This window comes from Myxocyprinus asiaticus, chromosome 50 (assembly GCF_019703515.2).
Source record: "Myxocyprinus asiaticus isolate MX2 ecotype Aquarium Trade chromosome 50, UBuf_Myxa_2, whole genome shotgun sequence".
NCBI classification, from domain to species: Eukaryota; Metazoa; Chordata; class Actinopteri; order Cypriniformes; family Catostomidae; genus Myxocyprinus; species Myxocyprinus asiaticus.
The window spans coordinates 6,526,735-6,539,472 of record NC_059393.1 but is presented as its reverse complement, the minus strand read 5'-3'; the positions used below and the strand labels follow the sequence as shown (position 1 = coordinate 6,539,472).

Below are 12,738 nucleotides of genomic sequence, written 5' to 3'. Positions count from 1 at the left end.
GTACACCTCTACTGTCCCTGTATTGTAAAAGTGTGCAAACTTCAGAGAGGAGACATAGTTCATAATGGGCAGTGTATTTTAATAGAGTGTGAGGCCAGAGACTATTTAGCAGAGAGAGAGACAAGTCACTCCTATTTAAATGAATGTGAGAAATGGGAAGGCCCAACCAAGAAGCTCTAGCACCCTTCAGTCAATGGATGTAGAAAGGAAGTCCCGCCTTGCAGGTAAAAGTGCCAATCACCTTTTAGATAGAGACATCGCCTGTCCATCAACTCGCTAACACGCATGCGCATTTCATGTTTTTAGCGTGATACGAGGTCAACAACATTCGGTTGAGTGAAACGTGGTTGATTCATGTGTTAATACACACTGCATTAAAAACGCGTTTAGGCAGAGGGATTATAAGACTAGTCTTCCACTGGCCAGGACATGATACACAGGGTGAAATACTCGTTCAGTTCACTGACTTATGCATTCGAACTGCATAATTGGGAGAATGGGATGAGAAAAGACTCTGGATCAGTGACTCTGAGCAACATTCTAAATCGATTGTGTATGCAGAGAAAATGTCTCAGTTTCTAAAATGATTATACATTTTTGTTTTATAATAAATAAGTAGTTTGATTCATGAAACAAACCGATTTTTTGACATTTTGGTAGCATTAAAAACGATTCCATTCAAATGATTCCATTGTATCAACATGCACCTTTGAAGTTGTGGTGTCTGTACGCACCGTGGATCAATTCAAAACAAGTGTGCACTGACATGACTTAAGTGAAAAATATTTACTTATTCATCTGACTTGTTCCTTGAACATGTTAGACTGGTATTCCCCACTGAATTGTATCCTGACTTCTGAAGAACATCTCAAGTTGACTCTGGCATTGTCGATGGGCACCACATATGATGACATACAGTATATGATACAGGTTCTAGTGTTGGACTTTGCTGCTTTAGGTACGACAGTGGTTATTCTTCATTATTCATATTGGCTGCCATGTTGATGGAAAAACAAATCATGCATATTCATGTTATTGATTCTTTATTATAAATATGACGTGAAGACCTACTTTCTAAATATCTGTTTGTTTACTATGTTGTTTTGACGAGTGTTGTACAGTAGCTAGCTTGACCTGTAATGTCTCTTGTATGTAATGCATGGCTTATTTGTATGGAATGCATAGCATAGCAGAAGAGAAAGCGGCTGTGAGAAAAAAGTAACTCAAAAGTAACACAAACGTAACGTAACACTTTACTTTCCATAAAAAAAAATATTATTTTTTTTTTTAATTAAGTTACTTTTTTTAAGGAGTAACACAGTATTCTAACAAGTTACCTTTAAAAGTAACGTTACCCAACACCGAACAAGAATATATGATAATGTAACTTCTGTGGATCAAGTGTACTCACATTAAGTTGGAGAGTTTCTGTCCACTGTCCAATTACTTTATATCCTGGAGTACTATTGATGCTTATCTGGTACTGGAAAAGATCGTATCGTCCTGGGGCATCACCATTCCGATTAAAAGTAACAGATGTTCCAGCACTCCCTAAAATAGAAAAAAAAATCATATTTAGATATGAATTCTGGATATAACTATGATTTTGAACTATTAACTATGACACTGAATAAGACATTGTGTGTCAACTTCAGAAGAGTCTGATTCATGAACAAAATCATTCTTTTTAGCCAGTTATTTTCAATTAACAACTTTTCGGTAACTTTTGACTGGAAATAAGAACCTATTTCACTGGTGGGTCAAAAGATTTTTACTACAATGGTAATAGCAGCAAATATGAACAATACAGGAAAAAAATGCAATTTGTACATATGATTGCTGCACATCCCTACTAGAAACTACTGTTTACATTTATACTCTATTTTGGAAAAAGTTAGCTTTGTTATGACAGAAATACAAACAGCGAGTGCTCCTCGGGCTAGTAGCAGTGACTGATGAAGCCTGACATTCATCCCCATTTGATTGTTTGAAAGAGCTCTACCTGCAGGGCTTGGCACTGAGGATCACAAATCTGCCAAAATACAATCAACAGTGTGGCCTCCACAACCGCAGATGAAATATCCACTCCTCTCTTCTCTGTTTACCAGTCTCAAACTGTGGGTTATCATCACACTTATTATATTAAAGGGGATTTGAAGTTAGGGTGTGCAATGTAGCTATCGGCAGGACTATGTGGTACTGAGAAAAGTTTATTTTAAAGTTAAGATAGATACTTTAGTGTACTGCGGTAAAATTTTGCCAACAAGGACCCTAAAAAAAAGGTTTACCTAAAAAAATTAATTCTGTAATTTAGTTACAGTGTTTCAATTCATTAACTTTTTCTGTCTTGCATGGAACACTAAAGGAGATATTAGCTTCAGAAAACTTGGAATATAATGCAAAAGTCATATGGACCACTTTTATGGTACTTTAATAATGCTTTTTTGTCCTTTTTGGAGCTTGACTGCTCCTGGTCACTATCAACTTGTATGGAAAAAAAATATATATATTGCAAACATTCTGCTAAACTTCTCTGTTTGTGTTCCACAGAAAAGAAAACAAAATTTTATTCACCCTGCTCATTAAAAACAACAACAATAACACTTTGGCAGTTCATTTCCTCGCCACCAAATCCAACATTCTGAGTCACTGTTTGTACTGAATGCAATTTAAAACACACAAAGAAACAAGACCTTACAGTATAAAGCCCTTTTTTATTTTCTTCCAAAACTTCTTCAGGCATGAAGGAAGGAAGAAAAAGTGCCAAGAGTGACTAAGGTGTGATTCAGCAGTTATTCAAAAGATCATAACTGTTGTGTCATATCAAACTCATGGATTAAAAAAAAAAAAAAAAAAAACTGCTACAGTGAGTTTTACTCCCTCGATTATTAAAAAAATAAATAAATAAATAAAAATAAAATGTTGATGGCTTAACAACCATAATATAATGAATAAATAGCTTCTACTCATAAATGTGTGTGTGTGTGTGTGTGTGTGTGTGTGTATATATATATATATATATATATATATATATATATATATATATATATATATATATACACACATACATATAGACATTTTTATATATACATATAAAACATTTTTAGCTTTACTTAATGTGCATTAATGTGTAAAATCTAAATTTTAAGGTGAACTTAGAGAGTTACATAAAGTAAATGCATAATTGTGAGTTTCTTGAAATTCATTAGCTTACCTTTTTCATGAGTAGGGTATAAATTCCCTTGCAGTGCCCCCCATGTGAAACTTCACAGTCGGTAGAGGGGGGCAGAGTGTAGATGAGTATTTATTTATGTATTTTTAGTTCCCTATCTGTCACTCACTCGACGTTGGTGTCGATGTAGTGACACTAGGGGTCACTCTTGGGAGCCCGAGACACCTCTGGTCTTTGATAAAAGGCCAATGAAAATTGGCGAGTGGTATTTGCATGCCACTCCCCCGAACATACGGGTATAAAAGGAGCTGGTATGCAACCACTCATTCAGATTTTCTCTTCGGAGCCGAACGGTCATGGTCATTGAGCTGAATAGCACTGTTCATTCACCTCTGCTGGATCTGACGGCGCATTTCAGCGGCTTCTCCCTCCTCTGCACTGGTGCACTGCAGAGAACGCCCCTGGGCGCTTCGGCAGAAAAATTAGAGAGTATATTTTCTGAAAGAGCATTTTTCCCCTCTAAAAGAGTATATATTTCTCTAAAAGAGCACACACACGGAACGTCTTTTTAAAGACGCGTCTTTTTAAAGATGCCTTTCCGTTCGTGTGTTATTCCTGGTTGCGGTCGTTTTCTCTCAACTTCGAATGGTCATGATCGCTGTCTTTCGTGTCTGGGCGCGACCCACACGGAGGCAGCGTTTATGAATGGCTCATGTTCTCACTGCGAGAACATGACCATGGCAACGTTGCGGTCGCGGCTCCCCGCCTTGGTCCTCCTACCTACGGGTTTGAGGTCAGCGCGGCTGGCGCTGGGGGCGATTTGGGGACCTCAATGGGATCGCCTCCGCCGGGTATCCCCCCGCGGACCTCCCATTCCCCAGCACGCTCGTCTGCCCCAATCGGGCTTCCGGATGAGTTCGCCGGCTCGTCGCACGGCGAGTCTGGCTTCTCGTTCTAGGCCCGCGAAGATGATGAGCTTTCGAGCGCAGCATCGGAGAGTGGGCTTGTCCAGTCGGACGCAGAAGCCTCAGCTGGGCTTCCCCCTTCGGGGACGGTCGCCCAGTTACAGGCCGACGCCGAAATGATGGACATGCTTTCCCGGGCGGCCGCCCTCCGCTCTCCCCTGAACCCTCGCGGCTTGATGATTGGTTTCTGGGCTCGCGGCGCCGCTCAGACCGGCCGCGCCCCGCTCCAGTGCCATTCTTCCCGGAGGTGCATGAGGAGCTGACGAAGTCGTGGGAGGCACCTTTTACTGCCCGAACCCGACTCCGCAGTTCCCCCGCTCTCACTACCCTCGATGGCGGGGCGGCCAGGGGCTATACGGCGATTCCCCTGGTGGATAAGGCGCTCGCAGTGCACTTATGCCCGCAGAGCGCCGCCACCTGGCATGGACACCCTAAGCTCCCCTCCAAGCCCTGTAGGCTCACGTCGTCCCTGACGGCCAAGGCCTACAGCGCTGCTGGACAAGCCGCCTCTGCCCTGCACGCCATGGCTCTCCTGCAGGTCCACCAAGCCAAGGCACTGAAAGAACTGCACAAGGGTAGTTCCGCCCCAGATTTGATGCAGGAACTGCGCTCGGCGACCGACCTCGCCCTCCGGGCGACGAAGGTCACAGCGCGGTCTCTTGGGCGGACGATGGCCACACTAGTGGTCCAGGAGCGCCACCTGTGGCTCAACCTGGTCGAGATGGGCGAGGCCGACAAGACACGGTTCATTGCTGCCCCCATTTCCCAGGCGGGCCTATTTGGCGACACCGTTGAGGACTTTGCCCAGCAGTTCTCGATGGTAAAGCAGCAGACGGAGGCAATCCGGCACATCCTGCCCCGGCGCGGCTCAAGACCCCGCACCCCGTCTGCTCGTTGCCAAGGGCGTCCCCCTGCGGTGACTGCACCGGCTCCGCCGTAGCCCGCCCCTCCGGCCCGGCCCCGGCGTGGAGCCCACCGCAGGAAGCCGACGCCACCCGCCTCTCAGCCGGCACCGAAGAACCCACGGAGGTCTTCGAGGCGCCCCTGAGACGGGCAACCCAGGGACGAGGGAACCCACTCACCTGGAGCTGGTAGAAAGACCACTCCATCCCCCGGTGGAGGGCCGGGTGGAAAATCTTTTGTTGCCTTTTCATTTGATTTCGCCGCACGCCCAAGTGGCTGCGGTACCCAACAGTTCAACAAAAGAGCGGCTTCCTTCCTCCCTGGGTCACATACCCGCTGTGTACGGTCGTCACCACGACTACCGTCCACGGGCTCTATCTTGCAGGATTGGCGCTCCAGCGGTGCCCTTTTCGCCCCTGAGCGCCCAGCTGTGGCACAAATCCACCCCCGATGTGACAGCCTCCACGGGTCGCGAGGACAGGCCTCTTCCTCCCCCGTCCCAGGCTGTTCCGGGGGTGGTCACAAGGAGCCAGGTAAGTGCTTCGATGTCCCTAGACTCAGCACGGCCACGACGTGCTCTGGCACCTCGCGCTCCGCCCCGCCGCGAGGCCCCACCTGCCGGTACGTCCGACGACATTGTCCCCTTGGTCCCCCTCGCACGGAATTTGGACGCATGGCTTGCACTTCCCAATCCGTCACAGTGGTTGATCCGGACCGTCCGACTCGGCTACGTGATTCAGTTCGCCAGGCGCCCGCCCAGGTTCAGCGGTACTCACCTTCGTCAAGGGAGAAAACGCTGTTACTCTGCGCGCGGAAATCGCTACCCTCCTATGGAAGGGCGCGATAGAACCTGTCCCTCCAGCCGAGGTGAAGAAAGGGTTTTACAGCCCCTACTTCATCGTACCGAAGAAAGGCGGTGGGTTGCGGCCAATCTTGGATCTGCGAGTACTGAACCGGGCTTTACACAGACTCCCGTTCAAGATGCTGACCCAAAGACGCATTTTAGCGAGCGTCCTGCATCAGGATTGGTTCGCGGCGGTAGACCTGAAGGACGCGTACTTTCACGTCTCGATCCTTCCTCGACACAGACCCTTCCTGCGGTTCGCGTTCGAGGGTCGGGCGTATCAGTACAAAGTCCTCCCTTTTGGCCTGTCCCTGTCTCCTCGCGTCTTTACGAAGATCGCAGAGGCTGCCCTTGCCCCGTTAAGGGAGGTAGGCATTCGCATTCTCAATTATCTCGATGACTGGCTAATCTTAGCTCACTCTCGAGACATGTTATGCGCACACAGGGACCTGGTGCTCTCGCACCTCAGCCGACTAGGGCTTCGGGTCAACTGGGAAAAGAGCAAGCTCCTCCTGGTTCAGAGCATCTCTTTTCTCGGTTTGGAGTTGGACTCTGTCTCCCTGACGGCGCGCCTTACGAACGAGCGCGCCCAGTCGGTGCTGGCCTGTTTGAAGGCGTTCAAACAGAAAACAGCGGTTCCACTGAAACTTTTTCAGAGGCTCCTGGGGCATATGGCATCCTCGGCGGTGGCCACCCCGCTCGGGTTGATGCATATGAGGCCGCTTCAGCACTGGCTCCAGACTCGGGTCCCGAGACGGGCATGGTGCCACGGGACACACCGCGTGGCCATTACACCGGTCTGTCACCGTCTTTTCAGCCCTTGGACTGACCTCTCGTTTCTACGAGCAGGTGTTCCTCTAGAACTGGTCTCCAGGCACATCGTGGTCATGACAGACGCCTCCAAGACGGGCTGGGGCGCTGTTTGCAACGGGCACGCAGCCACCGGACTCTGGACGGGTCCGCGGCTGCGTTGGCACATCAACTGCCTCGAGTTACTGGCAATTCTGCTCACCCTGCGGAGGTTCCGGCCGTTGATCCAGGGCAAGCACGTGCTAGTTCGGACAGACAGCACGGCAGCGGTAGCATATGTCAACCGCCAAGGCGGTCTGCGCTCCCGCTGTATGTCACAACTCGCCCGCCGTCTCCTCTTCCGGAGTCAGCAGCACCTCAAGTCGCTGCGAGCCACTCATATCCCGGGCAACCTCAACGTTACAGCGGACGCGCTGTCACGGCAGGTTCCCCGCAGGGGAGAGTGGAGACTCCACCCCCAGGTGGTCCAGCTGATTTGGAGTCGATTCGGTCAGGCTCAGGTGGACCCGTTCGCCTCCCAAGAATCCTCCCACTGCCCGCTCTGGTACGCCCTCACCGAGGCTCCTCTCGGCATAGACGCATTGGCACACAGCTGGCCCCCTGGCATTCGCAAATACGCGTTTCCCCCAGTGAGCCTACTTGCACAGACACTGTGCAAAGTCAGGGAGGACGAGAAGCAGGTCATCCTGGTAGCGCCCTACTGGCCCACCCAGACATGGTTCTCGGACCTCACCCTCCTCGCGACAGCTCCCCCCTGGCAAATTCCCCTGAGGAAGGACCTTCTTTCTCAGGGACGGGGCACCCTCTGGCACCCGCGCCCAGACCTCTGGAATCTCCATGTCTGGCCCCTGTACGGGACGCGGAAGACCTAGGTGGCCTACCACCCGCGGTGGTAGACACGATCACTCAGGCTAGGGCCCCCTCTACGAGGCGCCTGTATGCCTTGAAGTGGTCTCTGTTCGCTAAGTGGTGTTCTTCTCGACACGAAGACCCCCAGAGATGCGCAGTCGGATCAGTGCTTTCCTTCCTGCAGGAGAGGTTGGAAGGGAGGCTGTCCCCTTCCACCTTGAAGGTGTACGTTGCTGCCATAGCAGCACACCACGACGCAGTTGATGGTAAGTCCTTAGGGAAGCACGACCTGATCATCAGGTTCCTAAGAGGCGCTAGGAGGCTGAATCCCTCCAGACCGCTCTTCGTTCCCTCATGGGACCTCTCCGTAGTTCTTCAGGGCCTACAGAGAGCCCCCTTTGAGCCTTTGCAGTCAGTCGAGCTGAAGGCACTCTCCCTGAAGACTGCCCTCCTGACTGCGCTCACTTCCATCAAGAGGGTAGGTGACCTGCAAGCGTTCTCTGTCAGCGAAATGTGCCTAGAGTTCGGTCCGGGTTATTACTATGTGCCCAAGGTTCCCACCACTCCTTTTAGGGACCAGGTGGTGAACCTGCAAGCGCTGCCCCAGGAGGAGGCAGACCCAGCCCTGGCGTTGCTGTGTCCGGTGCGCGCTTTGCGCATCTATTTGGATCGCACGCAGAGCTTTAGACTCTCTGAGCAGCTCTTTGTCTGCTTCGGTGCACAGCGGAAAGGAAGCGCTGTCTCCAAGCAGAGGATTGCCCACTGGCTCGTTGATGCCATATCTATGGCATATCTCGCCCAAGACATGCCGCCCCCGGTAGGGCTACGGGCCCATTCTACCAGGGGTGTAGCGGCTTCTTGGGCTCTGGCCAGAGGTGCCTCTCTAACAGACATTTGTAGAGCAGCGGGCTGGGCAACACCCAACACCTTTGCAAGGTTCTACAACCTCCGGGTGGAACCGGTTTCGTCCCAGGTAGTGGCACGCAACACAAGCGGATAAGCCCGGGATAGCCGGCCGGGTGTATCGCTTGCACATAGCGCCTCCCACCTCCTTTTGAGCTGAAGACGTGCGCTGCTAATTCCCAGTAGTGTTCACAAAAGTTGTTCCCTGGTTGATTTCCTCCGAGCCCTGTGGCAGTCGAGTCTTCGGAGAAACTCACTGCCGGCCCAGTACACGCGCTATCTAAGAGCCCGGTGCTGGGGTAGGTGCTCCGCATGTGCGGTTCCCTGTAAGGCTAACCCCATGCGATCTATATCTTCCGCTAGCTCGTTTCCCTGCTGGCAAACTGCATCTTCCTTGGGCAGAGCCCCTCTGCCCCAGTCTCCATGTTGTAGTACCTCCTCCCCCATTGGGCAGGATCTACCTTGAAGGCTCTCCACATGGTTGGAAAGACCATGTGATGTATTCTTCCACTTAAATACCCCCCCCCTCTCTTGGGGCGAGGTGTGGTCTCCGCGGTGTCCCTCCCCTTGGGAGGGACACCCCCCGACTAGACCTGGCGGCCCAGTCGGATAATCCCCCTTCTTTTTTAGGGAGTGGAAAAAGAGAAGGGGAAAAGATGCCACGACTGGGTTAAGCCCGTCTCTATCTTTGGGTAGTCAACTTGTCCCCAAAAAGGGCCGTTCGACACTCATAACTATGTTGGGGGAGGTTACGTGTCGACCTGGTGCGCTGGCTATGAGGCACACAGTAAGTCTGCCCACCACACACCGCCAGTTCACGTAACACAGTTCAGCCTTGTGGCGTTTTGTATAGGGACCCCTAGTGTCACTACATCGACACCAACGTCGAGTGAGTGACAGATAGGGAACGTCATGGTTACTGGTGTAACCTCCGTTCCCTGATGGAGGGAACGAGACGTTGGTCCCTCCTGCCACAACGCTGAACTACCCGCTGAAATGGCCGGACCCTATATTGGCTCCTCAGCGTAAAACCTGAATGAGTGGTTGCATACCAGCTCCTTTTATACCCGTATGTTCGGGGGAGTGGCATGCAAATACCACTCGCCAATTTTCATTGGCCTTTTATCAAAGACCAGAGGTGTCTCGGGCTCCCAAGAGTGACCCCTAGTGTCACTACATCGACACCAACGTCTCGTTCCCTCCATCAGGGAACGGAGGTTACACCAGTAACCATGACGATTTCTTGTCATTGAAAAAAATAAAAAAATAAAAAAATAAATAAATAATAATTATATATATATATATATATATATATATATATATATATATATATATATATATATATATATACTGAGCATAAGCAGAACGTGGAGCAGTGATAATTCCATCTGAGCAAAGATCGCCTTTTTGAATATTCCGCTCGCTCAGTCCGCTTAGCACCACTCGCTCAACCCAGAATGTGCTTCGTGATATGCTGGTTTGGAAAACTGTGTGATAAGCAACAGGCCTAAGGTTATGGAATTCAAACACTGTTTCGCAGAAGTTGCAAACCTTGTACATAAATGCAAAGTAAAAATCAAAGTTAAGAACAAGGAAGAAGAAGAAATTGAAAGGGAGTGTGGAGAGACTGTGAAAGTTAGTAAAGATTCCTTTTGGAATCTTAAGCACAGGGTAGGGAGGGATACTTTTGAAATGCATTCCACTACAGATTACAGAATACATGCTGTAAAATGTCATTTGTAACGTATTCCATTAGATTACTCAAGGTCAGTAACGTATTCTAAATACTTTGGATTACTTCTTCAGCACTGGCAGATTTTTTCACTTGTTTTGACTATAAAAACTCTGCCAGTACAGTAAAACAAAATACACATGTTAAACATACATTCTCTGAAAAACCTAAATATCTTATGCAGTGTTGTTTCTAAAACAAGATTAATCAAATTGATCTTGTTTTAAGGATTTTTGGATATTTTTACAGGAAAACAATTCAAAAATTATTATCAAGAATATGATTTTTGCCCTAATATCAAAGGTCTTACTAGAAAAAAGAAATTAGGATCCAATGTGAATTTTCTTGATAAAAAAATATGATCGTGTCTGGTAACGTGCATGTAAAATGGCTAGAAATAACATTTTAGCTTAGCGTAAAGTTGACAATTTACAAAAGGTTTATTTCTATTTCTTCTGCACCAAACTTACTTCAAACTTACTTCTCTGTCTGCTCATATGAATGTAACACATCATAAGAAAGTGTTTCACCGCTGTTCTAATGCACTTTGGATCGCATCATTTATAGTATAAATGTTTTCCATCTGAAAGGACTAAATATTAAATGAAACAAATGACAATAAAATAAAAGTAATCTCTTCAGTAATCAAAATACTTTTGAATGTAACTGTATTCTAAATACCAATGATTTAAATTGTAACTGTAGTGGAATACAGTTACTTATATTTTGTATTTTAAATACATAATCCCGTTACATGTATTCCGTTACTCCCCAACCCAGCTTAAGCGGCACACTGCTAGAAAGCACGAGGATGTGCTACGCAAACACGGTGCAAAAGGTGAGCTAGTAGCATGCTACACAACTATAAGATAATACATTAATAGATAATAAGGTAACTTGTATTATGCAGTCATGTCCATGCAGCTATGTAAGCAACAGCCAAAACACAACTGTAATATTAATAGACTTTTGAAAGCCACTCACCTTTTGCCACCCAGTCCGACCGTGGAGTGGGCTACCATTCACAAAGTGACATCAGTGCATAACCTCTATGACAGAGGTTCTCAAAAAAATTTTCACCAAATATAAATAATTATAATTCCCCCCCATAGTCAAAGAATGAGATTACACATGGGCAAAGTACCGTATTTTTCTAAAAAAAAAAAAAAAAAAAAAAGACAATTTAAGATTTTTTATTTATTTATTTATTTATTATATTAACTATAATAACACACCAAAATATTAATATTTAAACAACAGTCACGATACAATATAGGGATGTGCCTGAAGCCGAATACCTTATTCGACTTCAAAACGAATAATGAATTCATCCGAATAATACAAAGAATATTCAGAAGAATGATCATCCAACGAGCACAGGCATAAAGCGATATTTTAAATAAACATATAGAAAATTACAAAGCAATGATGAGTCTGTGAAGCCAATATTACTACAGTGTAAACCTTATGAATGAAAATGTGCACAGTGTGATTTCAAGTTCAGATCGAATGGCTGCATTCTCGACTTATTAACTATATTATACACATTTTCCCCTTCTTGAAATGTCTGATCTGTAACACATTAAATCCAGATGTTTCAAACAATTCACACGTAAGGATTTATAAACCAACCTGATTGCGATGTTTAATTCCTGACCAAAGAAGTAATGATTTTATAGCAGAGCTCGACTGTAAGTTGACCACATTTATATCCACATTACCAGTTAAGTCTGGTTAATCCCTTATTCCAAAAATGTTTAAATGCTGCATAGAGGTTTAAATACTTCACAGAGTGTAAACCTATTCTATTAAAAAAAAAAAAAAAAAAAAAAAACATGCAAATTTCTCTCTAGAAATACATAGAGGCTCGAACTTGCAATGTATTCCACTGCATTTCACTAATTCTGCACATGTAATTTAAGTAAGTGTGTCCTCCACAAAAATATGTCAATACAAAATAAGCCTCGAGTGTATCATAAAACTTTCTGATAGAGAATTACGGTGCTTTCAGTTTGTAGGCTATATTAATTTATTCTCATTTCTTTTAATATTCGTATTTGTATTTAATATTCACTGCAAACTGTGTGATTTACAATTGCTTCTCACCTCATGCCTCTAGAATAGCGTTGTTATACTTGCATACTGCACTGACATAAACAAAAATGTTGTTTCAGCAGATATTAATGTTCGAAATACCAGGAGAAAACACTGTTAACAACATATTTCACAGTTTATGTAGCCTACATATTCAGCTTCATCTGGTGAGAAAAATAAATATATCAATAATATAATTAAATAATAATGAAAATAATAATAATAATAATAATAATAATAATAATAATATTTAAATAGGCCTATCCGAGGCATACTTTATATGCAGAAGCTCTTAAATAGATTCTAAATGCAAGTCAGTTACATTTTAAAATTTGTTTTGACACACTTCTGGTTTAAACCATGCCCATATCCGGTTGTATCCAAATACAGATACAGTTACAGATAATGTTGTCATAGTAACAGATACAGATAATGCTTTGCTGCACACCCCTAATACAAAAACACA

General features: G+C 46.0%; 1 protein-coding gene across 3 annotated transcripts in view; it reads right to left on the bottom strand.

Moving 5' to 3' along the window:
* LOC127438682 (metabotropic glutamate receptor 7-like) overlaps positions 1-12,738 on the bottom strand; it is a 369,836-nt gene that overhangs the window by 87,289 nt on the left and 269,809 nt on the right. For all 3 annotated transcript variants that reach the window (XM_051694434.1, XM_051694432.1, XM_051694435.1), the window contains exon 7: positions 1,412-1,551. In XM_051694434.1, coding sequence (XP_051550394.1) covers positions 1,412-1,551 — 140 coding nt within the window. The remainder of the gene's footprint in view (positions 1-1,411; positions 1,552-12,738) is intronic.